We start from the raw sequence: 21,214 nt of genomic DNA, 5'->3' as shown, positions 1-21,214 counted from the left end.
CAACGAAGTTTCTTCTCATCTATATACTACCTATACTGTAAGCTCCTTGAGGGAAGAGACCCTTTTGTTTCATGAGGATATAATGTGCATTTAACACTGTCTTTGGCATATAGGAGACAGTCAATAAACATGATAATAGGAAAGAAAGTAAGAGAAGAAATACAAGAAGCATTTTCCTTTGTTTAGGCATTTTGTACACTATCAGGCTTAATAGAGGAGGGATGGGGGCTCCCAGAAGATCTGATCCTATTGCTCTGAGACCAGAGGCCTAAGAATAGGATGCCAATCTAGGCATGTACTTCAGGGAGGTACTGTCATCTCCTCAGAGACTTGATCAGTTTTCAGGCTCCAAATGGCTTTCTCTGCTGCCCCCTTGAGGGCTCTAGGATTTTTACTCCTCACAGGGTGACCAAACCTACCCAGAAAGTAGGAAATTAAGATTGCTAATAGAGCCAAAGGAATGTACATAAAGGACAAATTTATTTCTAACTCATAAATGAACAAAATTATAATAGTACATGATCTGAATATTCTCTTATTAAAAATGAAGATTCTAAATCATACATTTGAGAGGAAAATCAAATCTAAATTGCCCCTGTATGGGACTTTTATTGAAAATATCCTGAATTGGGGCGCCTGGGTCGCTCAGTCGGTTAAGCGTCCAACTTCAGCTCAGGTCACAATCTCACAGACAGTGAGTTCGAGCCCCGCGTCGGGCTCTGGGCTGATGGCTCAGAGTCTGGAGCCTGCTTCTGGTTCTGTGTCTCCCTCTCTGTCTGCCCCTCCCCCGTTCATGCTCTGTCTCTCTCTATCTCAAAAATAAACGTAAAAAAAAAAAAAAAAAAATTTTTTTTTAAAAAAAATTAAAAAAAAAAAAAAAGAAAATATCCTGGATTATGAAGCACACACATTTCAATAAAAAAGTCTCAATTGTTAAAGACTGTATATTTCCGTTTTGTTTGATGGGGAATACACATTCTCCACAAGAACACAGATGCCTTGTTTTCTATGTTTCTAAGTGGATCTCTTCTGTAGAGATCTATTGGGTTTAAGAAACAGAATCGGTACTTACAAAACTCAACTATTTATATGCTACTTTCTCTATCAATTTTTGATATGCAGTAGGTGGAACTACTTAGACCTTGGTTTATATATACTTCTACAGAAGTAGAAGTGGTAGAGTAGACTATATGTTCATAGCTATAAAGATCTCTATTTTGTTCTCCACAGAACATTCATTAATTATACTTAATTTATCTTCCTGTCCAACCCCTAGGGCATCCTTCACACACACACACACATATATATATATATATATATACATATACACATATACATATATCCTTCATATATACATATATATGAGATGCATTATTATTAGTTCATGAGTAAAGAGAAAGGGCTGAGAAAGGGCTCAAGACCAAACAAAGGCTAGCAGTCATTAGTTACTCTTGCTCTTAAAACCAGGTTAATTCATTATGCTCACTAACCTTCTACCTATGAAAACTCTGATAGTTGTATAAAAAACAGCAGGAAAAGATAGTAGATTAGAAAATCAAAGTTCTTCACAAGTTTTACCTTAGGATCACAGGTTTTTCTCTCTAACTGTTTAGGAATAACATCTAGAAAAGTAGCCTCTTCTTCATCTCCCAAGGGAAAGAACTAGAATAAAATATCAGTAAGTGTGTTAGCTACAATAGTTCTGTAGGTGGTTCATGGGTTAGATGGGAAAATACTCCCAAATCTTAAAGTTTCCCATTTGAAAATACATTTGCCATTTCAATCTTCTGTATATACATATGTATAAAAGGTACCCCTGGCAAAGGAGTTCTCTAGCAGATAAGGCACTATGCTAATTAATTTTAAAATTCAGCAATAAAAAAATTCTAATTCTAAAATTTTAGTTGAATGTTTTAACACTAGAAAAAATTGTTGAGTACCTAATAATTATCCATCAAACCTAATATTTAATGCAAATGCAGATTATTTAATTCAAAAATTAGTATGAAATCAAAGGAGGAAAAATTGTAAACAGTGTTAACATTTTATCTAAAAAATGAATCAGGGCGCCTGGCTTGCTCAGTCAAGCACGCAACTCTTGATCTCAGGGCTGTGGGTTGTGAGTTCAAGCCTCAAGCTGGGTGTTAAGCCTACTTAAAAAAAAAAAAAGAAGAAGAATTTTCTAGCAACCATAAAACACAAGCTATAGACAACAGAAACTAGTCATTTTTAGTTCATCAAATGACTATGTAAAATAACCATGATTTCTACTATGATTTAGATAGAAAAATGAATTCAAATGAGAAGCAATTTTTGTTTAAAAAATATGGAGAAAAATATTTCCCCAACAGACAGAAGAGATAAATTAGTGTATTTCTTCAAATAATGGGAGCTTTCCATTAATAACAAAATACATTAACACATCTCCCAACGAAGTAGTTCTTGAAAACTTTCAACTCTTATTTTATTTTTTTTATCAACTCACATTTTAGAATTAGAATTTTCTAATACAGTGAATTTAAAAAATCAATTAGCACAGCACCTTCTCTTCTGCTTTGCTATGTGTAGCTAATTATAGAAATAAAGTGGCAGTGTCATTAAGTGTATCCTCAAAGAGGACCCTAATTTAAAATTTTGAAAGTTCTTTCTATCACTAGTGTACATGAAGAGACTGCTTCAGAGGGTTGTAGTACAAAACGCATTACATAAATCCAAATATATTCCTATATTAATGCTACAGATTTAAATAATTTTTTTTTGCAAAAGACCGTAAGACCTTTTTCATTACTGTTAAAATTACAATGCACTTTTTAAAAAACATGTAATTATTTACTTATTTATTTATTTAGAGAGAGAAAGCGTGAGCAAGAAGGGGCAGAGAGAGGGAGAGAGAGAATCCCAAACATCTTTGCACTGTCAGTGCAGAGCCCTATGCAGGGCTCAATCTCATGAACTGAGAGATCAGGACCTGAGTCTATACCAAGAGTTACATGCTTAACCAACTGAGCCACCCAGGCGTCCCAAAACATGTAATACTTGTTTTAAGAGGAAACTCATTCTGGAGGAAAAAACAGTGATATTGTTTATTTGCAGTTTATACTTTGTGATAACTGTTCTTGAAAGGGTTAAATCCTAATTTTTCAAGTGAAAGATAGCATTAAGAATATGATCATATATGGCCCCTGGGTGGCTCAGTCAGTTAAGTGTCCCACTCTTAGTTTCTTTTAGCTCAGGTCATGACCTCATGCTTCGTGAGTTCACACCAGTAGCGTGGTTCCTGCTTTGGATTCTCTTTCTCTGTCCCTCCCCTGTTCCCGTGCATGGTGCACCCGCTCTCTTTCTCTTTCGAAATAAATGAACTTAAAAAAAAAAAAAAAAAAGAGGGGTGCCTGGGTGGCTTAGTCGGTTATGGGTCCGACTTTGGTCGGATCAGGTCATGATCTCGCTGTCTGTGAGTTCGAGCCCCGCGTCAGGCTCTGTACTGACAGCTCAGAGTCTGGAGCCTGTTTCAGATTCTGTCTCCCTCTCTCTCTGACCCTCCTCTGTTCATGCTGTCTCTCCCTGTCTCAAAAATAAATAAATATTTAAAAAAAAAAGTGACCATCTATAAGCTAAATTATGCAGTTGCTAATTTTGATTTTATACATTTGCTCTTATTATATACATAAAGGGTGAAAAATGATTGAGCCACCACAATATGAATTTTATTTCTTATGTTTTGTTCTCTTTTAGGCAAAGGAGTTGCAGGTGTGGCTGTAATTGTCAATGACAATTCTTGGATTAAGTAATGCTTACAAAGTTTACAGACTTAGTTTTATAATAAAAGATTTGTTATATAACCAAATTGCATTGACCACACAGGCATTGGTACAAAAGATAGCAGGATCATCTAAATAAGTATAAAGGAGCAACTAATTATAAATGAGATTGAAAACTAGTGGTGCCTGGGTGGCTCAGGCGTTAAGCATCTGACTTTTGATTTTGGCTCAGGTCACGATCTCACGATCATGACCTTAAGATTCTCTCTCTCTTCCTCTCTCTGTGCCCCTCTCCTACTTACACACATACTGTCTCTCTCTCTCTCAAAAATAAATTAATTAATTAAAAAATAAAAAATAAGATACATGAGACTGAAAACTGACAATGTAAAATACAAACATAAAATTATATGCCATACCTATATATACAACTATAATTTCTGGCTACTTTATAGTTTAAAAATGAACATACCTGCAAAGACTGAAGTGGTCCACTTGGTTTGACTTCATTTTCTTTTATAATCTTAGGAACAGAATATTAATATAAGAACAACTAAAAGGTAGTAGTAAGTTACAAAAAATACATAAATTTCAATTAGACATAAGAAATAAAAGAACACCAGCACTAATAATCAAGGAAGTAAAAAATGTTAATGAAACACTATTTTACTTAGCAAGAATTGAAAATATCTTAGTACTGGTGAATGTAGAGTGAAATAAATATTCATATTGTAAAACAGTAAGACTTTTAAATTTGACAATATATATCAAGAAAATTGTTCTTAGCCTTTCAAGCTATCAGTTCCACTTCTGGGACTCACATCTAAGGAAATAACTTAAATGTAAGCAATGATTTATGTGCAAAAACATTTACTAATATTTTATTTATCCTAGCAAAATGCTGGAAATAACCTAAATGTTCAAAATAGGGCACTGCTTGTCCAAAGCACAGGATATCCATAGGACGGAATAGTAAGTAACCTCTAAAAGATATATTTAACTGCTGGTCAGTACCCAGTAGCAAGCCGCCAATGCCAAACTCTGTTCCGCAGGATGGGGTTTATTAAAGTTGTCAAGAATAAGATTGGTTTCAAGAGATACCAAGTGAAATTTAGAAGACAAGAGCACAAAACTGATTACAATGCTTTGAAATGCTCGGCGATTCAGGATAAAAATAAGTACAACACACCTTAATACAGGGTAGCAACTTGTGTAACAAACAGAGATCTCATTTGTCAGATTGCTAATGCCCCTAAAGGAGATACGATAGTTTGTGCAGCTCATGGGCATGAACTCCCTAAGTATGGTGTGAAGGTTGGCCTGACAAATCATGCTGCAGCATAGTGTATTGGCATGCTGCTGGTCCACAGGCTTCTCAGTAGGTTTGGCACGGACAAAAGTCTATGAAGGCCAAGTGGAGGTGACAAGATGAATACAACGTGGAAAGCACTGATGGTCAATCTGGTGCCTTCGTCTGCTATTTGGATGCAGGGCTTGCCAGAACCCCTACTGAAAATGAAGTTTGGGAGGCCCTCAAGGGAGTTGTGGATGGAGGTTTCTCTACCCTCATAGTACCAAAAGATTCCTTGGTTATGATGGGGAAAGCAAGGAATTCAATGCAGAAATACATCAGAAGCACATCCTGGGTCAGAATGCTGCAGATTAGATGTGTCACTAATGGAAGAAGACTAAGATGCTTACAAGAAACAATTCTCTTGGTACATAAAGAACAATGTAACTCCAGGCATGATGGAGATGTATAAGAAAGCTCATGCTGCTGTACAAGAGAATCCAATCTTTGAGAGAAGCCTAAGAAAGAAGTTAAAAAGAAAAGGTGGAACCATTCCAAAATGTCTCTTGCCCAGAAGAAAGATCGAGTAGCTGAGAAGAAGGCAGCTTCCTTAAAGTGCAGGATCGGCTGCTGAGAGCTAATAAACCAAACCATAATTTTCTTTGAAGATTTTTCAGATTAAAGATAATAATAAACCTATTCACCAAGCAGCTAAAAAAATAAAATAAATTAATAAAAGATATATTTAATAAGTGTTTTAATGATGTGAGAAATACATTAAGGGGATAAGATATAAAACTATTTGTACACATCAAGCTAACCATATTTTTAAAAATAGGCCAAAAAATCCTGGAAACACTAATAATAATTATCTCTCAGTAGGTTGTTTTATTTTTTCTTCACTTTCTTCTATAATTAAAAAAGAGAAAACGTCAAGATTATTTAAAAAGAAAAACAGTAACATGGAAAACAGAGTAAGATACAAAGTGGGGCAAATGAAACATTTCACTTTCTTTTCTTTTAAATATATCTTCTCGAAAAAGTGTCATATGAATTATCCCTCCAAATATGCTAATAGTATCCCCACTGAGAAATAAGAATTTAGATTTATTCTAATAAATTAATTTCATTCTAGAATTTCAATGTATCTAATTAGTACTATTATTTTTATATTACTACAATGGTTCCCAAACTGTTCAAGGTACTTTGGGGTGCCACAGGAAACTCAACATGGGCTCCATAAGATATTTTAAATTTAAGGGAAATACAGCGTCATTTGACCTCTATTGAATGAACTACTAACTCAAGGTAGTTCCATTTCAACAACAAATCTTATGTCATTTCTCTCAATGGCACCTTGTAAAGCTAAGTTTTCAGAAATTGCTATGATAAAAAAAAAAATCAATTACCATGAGAAAAACAACGTGAACTAATTATTCTAAGGTTTGAGAAGCTGAGCAGTGCCCAACAAATGCATACATTCTATCAGTGATTGTGTTTAAAAATAAAATGCTTACAGCAACTTCTTAACACATCTCTAGAGGCAAGGGAAACAAAAGCAAAAATGAACTCTTGGGACCTCATCAAAATAAAAAGCTCTGCACTGCGAAGGAAGCAATCAGCAAAACTAAAAGGCAACCGACAGAATGGGAGAAGATATTTGCAAATGACATATCAGATAAAGGGTTAGTATCCAAAATCTGTAAAGAACTTATCAAACTCAACACCCAAAAAACAAATAATCCAGTGAAGAAATGGGCAAAAGACATGAATACATATTTCTCCTAAGAAGATATCTAGATGGCCAACCGACACATGAAAAAATGCTCAACATCACTCATCATCGGGGAAATACAAATCAAAACTGCAATGAGATACCACCTTACACCTCTCAGAATGGCTAACATGAACACCTCAGGCAACAACAGATGTTGGCGAGGATACAGAGAAAGAGGATCTCTTTTGCACTGCTGGTGGAAATGCAAACTGGTGCAGCCACTCTGGAAAACAGTATGGAGGTTCCTCAAAAAATTAAGAATAGAACTACCCTATAACCCAGCAATTGCACTACTAGGTATTTATCCAAGGGATACAGGTGAGCTGTTTCGAAGGGGCACATGCACCCCAAAGTTTTAACAGTGCTATTGACAATAGCCAAAGTATGGAAAGAGCCCAATGTCCACTGATGGATAAGTGGATAAAGATGTGGTATATATATACAATGGGGTATTACTTGGCAATCAAAAAGAATGAAATCTTGTCATGTGCAACTACATGGATGGAACTGGAGGATATTATGCTAAGCGAAAGTAGTCAGAGAAAGGCAAATATCATATGACTTCACTCATATGAGGAATTTAAGATAGAAAACAGATGAACATAAGGGAAGGGAAACAAAAATAATATAAAAACAGGGAGGGGGACAAAAGTAAAAGACTTAAATATAGAGAACAGAGAGTTGCTGGAGGGGTTGTGGGAGGGGGGGATGGTTTAAAAGGGCAAAGGGCATTAAGTAATCTATTCCTGAAATCATTGTTGCACCATATGCTAACTAACTTGTATGTAAATTAAACAATAAATTTAAAAAAATAAATAAAATGTTTACAGTAATCATTTCACTATACATATATCAAATCATTATGTTGTACACCTTAAACTGATCACAATGTTATATCTTTTATATCAATGAAAATGGAAAAAATAAAAAGCTCACTAAATTACTAGGACATAATACTTACTATGTTGTTTAATACTACTAACAACTTAATAAATGGAACTGCCAGGTTTGGTTTTTCTTTTTTCCTTTTAGCCAAGGGATATAACGAAAAATATTCTGATACAAGGTGTGGGACAGTCATGAAGCAAGATAGCTTGGAACCCTTTATATTACTGTAATTTCATTACTAATGACAACATTCTATATCAAAATATAAGAATATGCTGATAAGAAAAAAAAAAAAAAAGACGTACCTGTTGAGAATCCTGGTTCAGATGAGGAAACTTTGGTAAAGTTTGTGAAACTACTTCAGTCAATGGTTTCCTAGCTATAATAGACAAAATGAAATTATTTTATTCATCATACATATAGTAGTGTTTTAAACTTTTTAAAAACTTATTTCTAGGGGCACCTGGCTGGCCCAGTTGATGATGACAACTCTTGATGTCGGGGTTGTAGGTTCAACTCCACACTGGGTATAGATACTACTTAAAAATAATAAAATCTTTGGGGGTACCTGGGTGGCTCAGTCGGTTAAGTATCTGATGCTTGATTTCAGCCCAAGTCATGATCTCATGAGAGATCAAGCCTCCATGCTGACAGCACAGAGCCTGCTTAAGATTCTCTCTCTCCTTCTCTCTGCCTCCCCCCATCTCCCACTTGCACGAGTCTGTGTATGCTCTCTCAAAATAAACATTTAAAATAATAACAATAAAATCTTTAAAAAACCACCTAAAACTGAATGAAACAAGGAATACAACTTAAATTTGAAGATAAGGTAGTCTTGATAATTGTTGAATATGGATTTTGGATATTTGAGGATTCATTGTCTATTCTCTGTATGTTCAAACATTTTCATGATAAAAATTTTTAAATAAGATTTTTTTTGGTTATGTTCTAAGTCAGTACTAGAAATGCTTCCTTTTTTCAAACTAATTGAAAAACTGAGTAAACAGCTAATAATCTATACTAAAAATTCTAAAAATGAAACATTAACTGTTAGAAGAAAGCCAAGACCACCACTATACAGCTGCTATGTGCAAACACGGAAAAGAAAAGAACTTCGTGCTATTTCTGGGTCTATTTTAAACCCATTTGACTATGGTTTGAGAAAAAAAACTTCAATTATTTCCAAAGTGTATTATGCCAGACACTGGGAAAACAGCAGTCCCTTGAAAAGAGAGAGCCACAGAATAAACAAACCGCATAAATTCAGATTATGATACAAAAGGGCATCATAAAGGTTGATATGACAGAGACTAATGTAGATATGATGATTGGAAAGCTCTCTTGTGGGAAGTGATATTTAAGTTGAGATCTGAATATAAGAAAAAGCCACCAGCTATGCCAGGGGTAAAGGTGTTGAGACCAAAGGCACAAGTAAAAAGACTCGGAAAGAAGTTGACAAGTCTACTGAATACAAAGGACATGGTGGCCAGGCCATCCTACCTTGTTTCAAAATAGGATTTTTTTTTTTCTTAAAGAAAAGTGCATATTCAATCATTTCAATTCCTTCTAAAGTCACCAAGACTATAATTTTTTAGTCAATTGTTATTTATGGTTTCATTATTTTCCTGTTAAAATTCAGAATACATTAAATGAAATAAAAATAAGTGGATCTTGGAACTTGATGCTATTTTTAAAAAGATTTTCATGCACTGCATGAAAATTGGTGTGTTTTCCTTGATTGCCTTCACTCAAGAATAAAATTCTAAATTAACATTTCAAAGTTATTCTCAATTATCTCATAAAAACTTTAACCTACTGAAGAAAATCTTTTTTTTTTTTAACACATTCACACATCCTAAATTGGTGGTAAAACTGACTCATCTCTAACTCTGTATTAATTTCCTCAGATTGTCTTAAGAAAACCAACATTCCTTTTTGAAGAAATACATTTATATCAGAAAACAAATACAGTTAATCTTCCTTACTCACAGATCTTACCTACGCACTAAAATTTATTCAGAAACCCCAAATCAATACCCTGTTTTTGAGGTCGTTTGTAGACATACAGAACTACAAAAAATAAGTTGCCCGACATATACATTCCCAGCTGAGGTAGAACAAGGCAACACTCTGCCTTCTTGAGCTCTCATACTATAAACAAGTATCCTTTTTGTCATCTACTTAGCCCATGTTTTTGTATTTGGGGGCTTTTTGTAAGGGACTGTGCTATTTAAAATGTTCCCTAAGCATAGTGCTGTCTAGTGTTGCTAAGTGCAAGAAGGCTGTGATGTCCCTACAGAGAGAACATATGTTAGATGGGTTTCTTTTTTCTTTTTTAAGTTTATTTATTTATTTTGAGAGACAGAGAGAGAGTGCAAGCAGGGGAGGGGCAGAAAGAAAGGGGGAGAGAGAGGGAGAGAGAGAGAAAAAGAGAGAGAGAGAGAGAGAAAGAGAGAGAGAGAGAGAGAGAGAGAGAAAGAGAATCCCAAGCAGGTTCTGCACTGTCAGCACAGAGCCTGATGTGTGGCTCCAACTCACAAACTGAGATTATGACCTGAGCCGAAAACCAAGAATTGGACGCTTAACCAACTGAGCCATCCAGGCGCCCCTAGACAGAGGTTTCTTTCAGACATTAGTCATAGTGCTGTTCACTACAAATTCAATGTTAATGGATCAACAATATATATTGTCTTCAAATGGAAACACAGATAAAAACAAGATTTTGATCAGTTGATGAAAATGCTTTGACCAGAGGCTTGAAGGAATCTACCCCTAAAAGCAATGACTCATTTTTCACTAATTCAGTGTTTATGTTGATTTTATAGAATATAACTACCACAAATAAGAAGAATCAACTGCAATCCTCTTTTTAACTTGATGAGAAAAAAGATTTCTTAAAACTAAATTCTATAATTCTCAAGTCTTCATACTAGGGATTTACATCCTTATGTGATATTACATAATCATATCTACCCCTACTTATTTTTCATTAAAATTTCTTCTTTCTTTTTAATTTTTAGAAAACAAACTATCAACTGCCATCAAACAACTACATTTTTTAAATTAAATTAAATTAAATTTTATTTTTACTTTATTTTTTAATATGAAATTTATTGTCAAATTGGTTTCCATACAAGACCCAGTGCTCATCCCAACAGGTGCCCTCCTCAATGCCCATCACCCACTTTCTCCTCCCTTCCACCCCCCATCAACCCTCAGTTTATTCTCAGTTTTTTTTTATAGTTTTTAAATTTTTTAAACGTTTTTTTAAATTTATTTTTGAGACAGGCAGAGACAGAGCATGAACAGGGGAGGGTCAGAGAGAGGGAGACACAGAATCTAAAACAGGCTCCAGGCTCTGAGCTGTCAGCACAGAGCCCGACGCGGGGCTCGAACTCACAGACCATGAGATCATGACCTGAGCCGAAGTCGGCTGCTTAACCGACTGAGCCACCCAGGCACCCCTATTCTCAGTTTTTAAGAGTCTCTTATGGTTTGTCTCCCTCCCTCTCCAACTTTTTTTCCCATTCCCCTCCCCCATGGTCTTCTGTTAAGTTTCTCAGGATCCACATGAGTAAAAACATATGGTATCTGTCTTTCTCTGTACAACTTATTTCACTTAGCATAACACTCTCCAGTTACATCCACGTTTCTACAAAAGGCCATATTTCATTCTTTCTCATTGCCAAGTAGTATTCCATCGTGTATATAAACCACAATTTCTTTATCCACTCATCAGTTGATGGACATTTAGGCTTTTTCCACAATTTGGCTATTGCAAACAACTACATTTTAAAGAAACATTATCAGGGGTGCCTGGGTGGCTGAGTTGGTTAAGCCGGCCAACTCTTGGTTTTGGCTCAAGTCATGATCTCACAGTTTGTGAGTTCGAGCCCCTGCTTGGGATTCTCCTTCTCTTTCTGTTCCTCCCATACTTGTGCTTTCTCTACCCCTTTCTCTCACTCAAATAAATATATAAACAAACAAACTTAAAGAAACATATCAGTACATATAATAATTTATTCCTATTTTCCTCAGGAATCCTTGAGATATTCAAATAAGAATTCAATTTTAACTTTTCTTTGAATATCATAAAGTACATTGTTCATTCACATTCATATGTATATAATATTTGCTATATTTACTAGTATGTTCTATAATAGTTTTTCTTTAAAAAAAATGTTGCTGTTGGCAACATACCATAAGCAAAGTCAGAAGACCAATGCCATACCGAAAGAAAATATCTGCAACATATATCATAGATAAGAGGCTAGTATCTCTAATATATAAAGAACTCTTACAAATCAATGAGAATAAAAAGAACAACACCCATTAAAATCTGGACAAAAGGGTAAGAAAATTCATGAAAAAAAGATACATAAATGATACTTAAACATAAGAAAAGATGCTCAATTTCACTTGTAGTAAGAGAAATGCAAATTTAAGTATACTGAATGCCATTTCTCATCTATTAGATTAGCAAAATTCAAAAGCTTGGTAACACACTATATTGGCAAGACTAGAGAAACAAGCACTCTCATACATTACTGACAGGGCTACAAAATGGATGGAATTTTGAAGTATCTAATAAAGTCACGCATTTACGCAGCAAACCTACTGGGAATTTGCCCTGAAGACACACCTCAAACAATATGCAATACACACACACACACACGGTTATGTATTGTCACATTTGTAATAGCAAAGTATTGGAGACAGGTTGCATAAATGATGGTTTATCCACAGCGGAGTATTACACAGATACAAACAAATAAAATGAGGATGTGTCCTATGAATTGATATGAAGTGATTTCCAGAATATATTAAGTGAAAAGTAGGTGCTAAAGAATATACAGACTTTACTGTCTTTTGTTGAATATGTGTGTGTCGGGGGCGGGGGGGAGGGACAAGAATTTAAACATGGAGCTGTTTATTTTTGCAAAAAAGAAACACAGGTATGATATATTGGTTACATATAGCAGGTGAGTAAGAACAGGATAAAAGGCTTAAGGAAGGCATATGAATTTATGTTTTTATACAGCTTTGACTCTTAACTAGGTTCATATTTTACATAGTCAGAAATAAAAATAAATCAACAAGGTTGCACAAAAAAACCCTCATACTGAAATATAAACAATAAACTTAACTATATTTACATCAAATGATACTACAATCACAGTAAAGAAAAGTAACCCAAGTAACTTGAACATAATACTCCAAATCTATATTCCCAGGATACATTCTAAAAAAAAACCCAAAAAAACAAAAAAATCAAAGGATTTGTGAACTTCACAAACTTGTAAAGGTTTTTTGCTAGTAGTGATACTAGTATAACAATTTGGAAGCTATTTGATGTGTATTGTATGTAGAATTGAGGTAGTAAATATACGGATGTTGTTGGAACCAGGGCCCCTTCTCATTTTAGAAGTAAAGAAATATAATCATGAAATGGAAGGACAGGAAGAACCCTATGGTTTAGAACTGGAATTAGAGATATCAATATGAACTCATGATCATTTTTTAAAAGTATCTTCCAGCAGGGTGTCTGGGTGGCTCAGTCGGTTGAACCTCTGACTTCAGATCAAGTCATGATCTTAGGGTTCATTAACTCAAGCCCTGCTTTGGGTGAGTGTGAGCCCCATTTCTCTCTCCCCCTCTCTGTCTCTCTGCCCCTTGCTCACTTGCGCTCTCTCTCAAAAAAAAAAAAAAAAAAAAGCATCTTCTAGCACACATCTAAAAATGTAAGACAGGAATGGGTATTCACACACACATTGCTTATATATGCCTATATATGTTTATATATGCATAAAACATTTGCAGGATATCCTGGAAGGAAACTGTGGCTAATTCTGAGGACTGGACTGAGGGACTGCAGTAGAACTTACTAGATTATCTATTAGAATTGATTTTACCAAGTACATGTATTACCTATTTAAATACTATGTAATTCTTACGTTTATTTATTTTGAGAGAGAGAGAGAGAGAGAGACAATGAGCAGAGAGGGAGAGAGACAGAGAATCCCAAACAGGCCCTGCACTATCAGCATGGAGCCCAACGCAGGACTCAAAACCACGAACCGTGAGATCACAGCCTGAGCCAAAATCAAGAGTTGGACACTCAACCGACTGAGCCACCCAGATGCACCAATACCATGTAATTCTTTAACGTAGCCTCCAAAGCAAATACTTCTCATCCTTACAGTTATACAGAGAACAATCCAAAACAAACACACCAATCTAACCTTCAGGACTGCTGTCTGGCTCATATGTCTGCAGAGTTCCTTGTTGCTTAAAGGTTGTATTTTTCTTTTTCAATATTTCCAAGCCTTCTAAAGCCGTACTATGTTCAGACAATGACTGTAAAAGGGAAATGTTATTTACTAATCCAGAGAGTTCTGAAGGATTTCTAGGAATATTCCAGTATTGTTTGCTTTCTCCAACAGTTTCTACATCAATATGGTCATGGTCTAAACTTCTAATCCTTCCCAAATCTTCAGGTTCAGGAATACACGCTTCTGTGTCTTTGGAAATTGGACGCTTTTTTCCCAGAGGGTAAAACAAAGAATTAGAAACTTGGGTATTTGATTTATCAAGTGCAACACATTCTTCAGAGTGATTCTGATTGACATTTAATTGTTGGATACTGATATCACTGCTAGAAGTTGATGGTAAAACCCATTCACCGTTTTTGTCTAAATTACTTCCCATAACAAAAGGCTGAGGCTCCTCCTGGTCTGAGAATAGGCTATTTTCAGGAGTCTGATTAATGACTATATTTAAATGAGGAATATGTAAATTCGAGCTGACATCTTTAGATTTACTCAGTAGTGAAGCAGTATCATAGTTAATTCTCACTTTTTGAATAGATTTATTAGCATCTTCATTATTATCTACAAATACATCATCAGTCCATTCTAAGGATGAGTCAAAATTGCTTAATGTGTCACTGTACTCTTCTGTTCCTTTTCTAACGTTTTCAGCTTTCCAAGGTCCTGTGTCAAAACCCACATAAGCTTTATCACAAAATTGTGATAGAAGAGTCTCTTTAATAGGAAATGTCTTTGTAGGTTTATCCCCAATAGACGTTAAGAGAGACAAATGTTTACTGCCAACTTCTGTACAGATTATATCTTCACATCTCTTTTGAACATCTGGACTACTGTCATTAACCAAAGTTTCCTTTACATGACTCCCTGAATCCTGGGAAATTTTGTTGTTTTCCTGTGACTCCTCCTCAGTGTCACTGGTTTCAAAATTGTTCAGATTAAAAGTCACCTCCACAAGTGGCTGTGTTACATTGCTCATAGGTTTGGGAATACTATTAAGACTTTCACTATCAGTATTACTGTTAGAAAGCATGCTGGTAAAGTCATCAGAGACCCTAGAATTTTTACCTCTAGAAGATTCAATCTGTAGATGTTCAGATTCTGGCAGAAATGACACTGGCTGTTTGTACTCCTTTTCTGGTGTTCCACATATATTTATCTCCTGAGTATTTTCTCTAATGAGAACTGATCCTTTTAGACACATCTGGTCATTTTCATTAACAGGTATTTTATTATTTTTTTGAATGTCAGGTTCGGATAATAAGCCATCATTCTCTACATTGCTACAGGTAACTGGTATATGGTTGCTTTCACAGAATGAAGGAATTTCCAGTTCTACTTCCTGATCCCAAAATTGATCATTAGCATCTACTGGCTTGTCTTCATTATACTTTTTACCCTCTTCAGCACATGTTTCAAAGAACTGTATCTTTTCTTGTACCAAAAGGTCTCTCAAATTTAAATCTATATTGTCTCCCTGGGCCTTGGGTTTCCTTTCTATATTATTTCCATCTTCACTAGAAGAATGTACAGGCGAGCTCTGTGAGGATAAATACATGGCCCACCGGCTTTTATTTCTCACGTTTTTTTCTGATTGATGCTGGTCGTGTAAACTTTCTGTGCTCTTCACGTCAGCACACTCTTTCTGTTCAATTATGCACTTTGGTTTAGTAGGAATGTTTATACTTCCTTGTAGTTGTATCTGAGGGAGATGTTCTGTAATCCCAGAATTTAGCTCCTTACACATAGTTGACTTGGACTTCAAAAGAGCTAATATATGTGCTTTGCTTCTGACGTTTTGTGAAACTCCCAAACAGTGAGATATCAAACCATCTTTTTTTATGGCCTCATTGGTCAGTAAAGAATCTGAATGCTTATTTACAGAACAGGCAGGAAAGCAAGAATAATTTTCTTCACATAGCATTTCTGGGTTACTCTTAAAAGATGGAGTAGAGACAACTGAAGAAAAACGTAAGCCATTTGCTTCTCTATTCCTGTAAGTGACAATGTTCTCAGGGTCTATTGGCATATTATTTATATCTTTCTTGCCAGCAGTAGAAAACAAAGGAGGTGTGCTGTACAAGGGAGAAAGAAAATTAGGGCCAGGTTTCTTAGCCTCAAGTGATGCAGTTGATTCACCATTTTCCGTAATCATCATTTTCTTTGGCACTTGACGTGGTCCTTGAAAACCCTAAAAATATTAAAACAATTATTAGCTGTCCCATTATCTACAAAGGAAGTGTAAAATGAACTGGCTCAAAAAAAAAGGAAAGAAAAAAAAAAGGAGTCTGTTTTACCAGGTACAGTAATAAAGATATAAAATCTGCTAAATTAAAATGTAAATGCTCATTTGTATTAAGATTTTTCTAATTAAGGTTTACTTCCCTAACCTAAACATATACTATGAAGTACCATTTTAATGATATAGAGTACAATAGCTTCAAATTCACTACTTCTTGGAACAATATTATAAATATATATTGACTTATTATTTTCAACAGATAAACTTACAGTAAACTTCCTTTTTAAACCAGCAGGCTGACATCCAAGGGATCGGCCAGAGGATAGAAACGTCCTTGGACTTAACTCTGGTGCTTCTTTACTGACATCCTGCTTAATAGCTATGCTTCCAGCAACTTTAACCTCCTCAACTGTGATTAAGTATCGGTCACCTTCTAAGTCATCTCCAGGCTTCACCTAAATTTTAAACAATACATTTTAAAGAACAAATAAGTTCTAAAACATAAATTCAAAATCACATATATCTAATTATTGGATTATGTGTTCCAGTAGGTCACTAACACTACTGGCAAGACACAATAGGTATTCGATAAATAATTGTTAAATGTATGAATCGATAACTAAGTCTTTATTTATTATTATGTACTAGTTAAGAAGCACAAAAAAGAACAATACAGCAAAAAAATTGTCACCAATTTATGTATCCAATAATACACATATGAGACCCTTTGTTGCATGCAGGAGGTACAATGACAAGCAGCACAAGTATGCCCTCTCTCAAGGAGTTCACCAGGAACTAAATGTAATTTTTTAAATTAGAGCTATTAAATAGCAATTATATATTTATTCTTATAAATTCAGATGAATTGTATGCTCATAATTATTACAAATTAAATATTGTTATAAATTATTAACTGAAATAATATTATAAATTAACTGAAATTGCTGAAATAATCATAATCCAAAAATGCATTTTAATTACTTGAATAAACAAAATATATTTTTTAAGATGTTTATTTTTGAGAGACAGAGAGACAGAGTGTGAGTGGGGAAAGGGGGAAGAGAGAGGGAGACACAGAATCCGAAGCAGGCTCCAGGCTCTGTCAGCACACGGCCCGACATGGGCTCGAACTCACAAACCATAAGATCATGACCTGAGCTGAGGCTGGATGATTAGCTGACTGAGCCACCCAGACACCCCATAAACAAAATACTTTTAAAAAACAAAACAGGGGCGCCTGGGTGGCTCAGTCAGTTGAGTGTCTGACTTCAGCTCAGGTCATGATCTCACAGTTTGTAGGTTCGAGCCCCACATCGGGCTCTGTGCTGACAGCTCGGAGCCTGGAGCCTGCTTCAGATTCTACGTCTTCCTCTCTCTCTCTGCCCCTCCCCTGCTCACACTCTGTCAATCTCTCTCTCAAAAAATAAACATTAAAAACAAAAAAATTTTTTAATAAAAAAACCCCAAAAAACATAGCACCTGCCACCATCTCTGTAGCATAAAAATAAGATTATTAACCCCTGGTAATACACAAAATCTGTGTATTATCTCAGACAATGTGCTTAGTCTTTACTCATTAGTAAATGATTTAAAATGAAATAACAGTAGTTAGGCCCAATTAAGCATCTATGGAGATAGTGCTTTTCCTCTTTATGATAAATATAAAGATACCACAACCACTATTAATATCACATAAAATTTTAGAAGATTTATGGGGCGCCTGGGTGGCTCAGTCGGTTAAGCCTCCGACTTTGGCTCAGGTCATGATCTCACGGTTCGTGGGTTCGAGTCCCGCATCGGATTCTGTGCTGACAGCTCAGAGCCTGGAGCCTGTTTCAGATTCTGTGTCTCCCTCTCTCTCTGCCCCTCCCCTGTTCATGCTCTGTCTCTCTGTCTCAAAAATAAATAAACATTAAAAATTTTTTTCTTTAAAAATTTTAAAAGATTTAACACCATGGTCAAAATCAACACAATGATAACAAGAATATGCATTTTAACACTTTTAGAATCACCATACTAAACTGCTAAGCACTTCACATACATTATTTCCAATTTTTAGACCAACACAATGAAATCTGTCTATTGTCTATATTTTATAAACAGTAGAGAAGTTAGACACAGAGAGAGGTTAGCTAGGAAGCATTTGAAAGTGGGACATGAACCCAGAATGACCTACTTTAATAGCCTTATTCTTTACACTGAAATATGCCTTTAGTTCCCTTTTTTTTCCCTCCAAAAGGGAAAAACAGAGAATATTTGAGAAAATATTATAAATAGGAATAATTTCACAAAATATTTCCCACTGTAGTTCTCAGCCTATCAAGATCATGTAATAGAGTTAGGCTATAGGGTCACTTCCTGGGTTCAAATCCCAGCCCTACCACTGTAACTCTATGAACATGAGCAAGTTACTTAACTTTTCTGTACTGCACTCCTAATCTATAAAAATCACAGGGTTGTGGAAAGATTAAATGAAACAATATCTAAAAGTTTTTAGCACAGAGTGTGGCTAATAATAAATGTTCAATAAGTACTAACTATAATTAATACTATAGTAACACTAATAGTAACACTAACAGTATTTGACAATATTCATAAAGGAAAAAAAGAGATGTTTTTAACTTAAATATAGAGATTTAGATAACTTAAAAATAAGATAGAAACATTAAAATACCTCAAGGCACTTAAGAAATATACTCTCCAAACATTCTCCTTTGTCATCATATAAAATTGCCTGTATTAAAACAAATGTTAAACAATATAATATTGCTTTTCTTAAACATCTTCAATAAACAGCAAATCAAAAGTTGTTGCATAAGTAATCATATAATGAAAGAATTACCCACTTTGTTTTGGACTAGAAAGTGTATTTCAGCGCACCTGGGTGGCTCAGTGAGTTAAGTGTGACTTCAGCTCAGGCCATGATCTCATGGTTCATGAGATAAAGCCCACATTGGGCTTGCTGCCGTCAGTGCAGAGCCTGCTTCAGATCCTCTGTCCTCGTCTCTCTCTGCCCTCCCCAATTTGAGCACACTCACTCTCTCTCTCTCTCAAAATAAACAAACATTTTTTAAAAAGTAAAAAAAAACAAAAAACAAAAACAAGGAAAAAAAGTGCATCTATCTCAAATGTTTCCTAAGCAACTATTCAGTCTTTGCAAGAGAGCAAAGGTATACATATAAGGAATTCACAAACTTAATCTCTACCAGAAGGATCTGGGATGGAACTGGAAAGAAAACAGAACTGGAATGTATTAGAGGGCAAAACAGAAGGCAAAATGAGTAAAGAGACTATGGTAATGGTGTGGCACAGAGCACCAGGGAGATGATCAGTGCTTGAAATAAGTCATCAGCACTGGGACGGATACTTGTTTATGAGGTATAAGGAATAAAATTTGAAGGAGAAAAAGGAAACTAAGGTAGTTATAACTTTCTGGCTTTCTCCTTGTTATCTCTAGACATTTTTTATACCAGTTTCTCCACTAGTCCCTTAAATATTACTGTTTCCATCACTTTGGAAAATAGTTTGGCAGTTGCTTAAAAGGTTAAACATGAGATGGCACGTGATCCGGCAATTCCACTCCTAGATATATATACAGAGAAATGAAAACATAGATCTTCACAACTTCACAAATATTGCACACAAATGTTCATACCAACATTACACATAACAGCCAAAAAAGTGGAAATGACTCATACGTATACCAATTGAAGAATGGATAAATAAAATGTGATATATCTACACAATAGACTATTACTGAACAATAAAAAGAAATAAAGTATTGACACATGCTTCAACATAGATGAACCTTGAAAACATGCTAAATGAAAGTAGTCATTCAATGAAAGAACACATATTATACAATTCCATACACGTGAAAAGTCCAGAATAGGCAAATCTATTGAGACAGTAAGTAGATTAGCGGTTGCTTAGGGTTGGGAGGTGGATACTGAGTAGTGACCATTAATAGGTATGGGATTTCTTTTAGGGGTGACAAATGTTCTAAAATTATATTGTAGCAATGGTCAGCAAAATTCTGTGAATATACTAAGAACCATTAAACTGAATACTTTAAATGGGTGAATTGAAAAGTTTTTTAAATGTTATCTCAACACAACTCTTTAAAAGATTGGTGTTTACAAAGGCCCTATCTTTTCCCCTCTGTTCTTTACATTCTCTACTCCATCCTTTGGCGATATCATCCACACAAACCAGATCATGTCATGCTTCTGTTCAAATCCTTCCAATGTCTCCACAGCTCCCAAAGAATAAGAACAAAAGTTCCTACAATGACCAGTAAGGCTTACATAATCCCCTTTATCTCCATTCTCACCCTTGCTCACCCTACTCCTTGTTGTTTGCCTAACTCACTAGCCATATGTATTCATTTAGTTTATTGGTCTCTTTCCTCCATGCTATTTCCATAAGTCAGGGATTTATGTGTTTTGCTCTCTCAATAGTGTGTAACTCATAACAGGTTCTCTGCTGTTAAATATCTGCTAAATGAATAGATGAATGTATTCACTCCAGGAATTTCAAATATCTAAGTGTTACATACTCCTAACATATCTATATCAGTGGCCCAGAACTTTCCTGAGTTCCAGGTCTCTAGAGACAATTACTTAAATGTTCCTAGGACAGAAAAAATTCAGTAAATTCAAAACAATGGAACTCAAAATCTTAATTTTTCCTCCTAAACTTGCTTTTTTTCTTTTTGAGATATCCTATTTCAGTACCATAAAAACAATACAAAAACCTGAAAGTCATTGTGAATTCTCACCTTTCACATCCAAGACCTTAAGATTCTATAATATTTTCATAATTTCTCCCTAATCATCCTTTCTCTCCACTGTCATTGCTAATGCCTGGTTGGCCAGACCCCCATCACTTTTTGTCTACATTAAACTACACTCTTCCTAACTTCATCCTACA

At 35.2% G+C, this 21,214-nt stretch overlaps 1 protein-coding gene and 1 pseudogene across 6 annotated transcripts in view; one reads left to right on the top strand and one right to left on the bottom strand.

Moving 5' to 3' along the window:
• Positions 1-21,214, bottom strand: part of ZGRF1 (zinc finger GRF-type containing 1) — a 91,205-nt gene that overhangs the window by 55,370 nt on the left and 14,621 nt on the right. For 5 of the 6 annotated variants that reach the window (XM_019417911.2, XM_019417902.2, XM_019417930.2 and 2 more), the window contains exons 4-9: positions 18,957-19,016; positions 16,552-16,737; positions 13,957-16,231; positions 8,020-8,093; positions 4,231-4,281; positions 1,579-1,662 (exon numbers count right to left, since the gene is read on the bottom strand). In XM_019417911.2, coding sequence (XP_019273456.2) covers positions 1,579-1,662; positions 4,231-4,281; positions 8,020-8,093; positions 13,957-16,231; positions 16,552-16,737; positions 18,957-19,016 — 2,730 coding nt within the window. The remainder of the gene's footprint in view (positions 1-1,578; positions 1,663-4,230; positions 4,282-8,019; positions 8,094-13,956; positions 16,232-16,551; positions 16,738-18,956; positions 19,017-21,214) is intronic. The other variant, XM_019417921.2, reaches the window with a different exon arrangement.
• LOC109246551 (60S ribosomal protein L5-like) lies at positions 4,800-5,683 on the top strand (annotated as a pseudogene).

The sequence above is a fragment of the Panthera pardus genome, unplaced genomic scaffold (assembly GCF_024362965.1).
Source record: "Panthera pardus isolate Hobbes unplaced genomic scaffold, ASM2436296v1 HiC_scaffold_13, whole genome shotgun sequence".
In the NCBI taxonomy this organism is placed as follows: Eukaryota; Metazoa; Chordata; class Mammalia; order Carnivora; family Felidae; genus Panthera; species Panthera pardus.
This window is presented reverse-complemented; position numbering and strand designations above follow the sequence as displayed.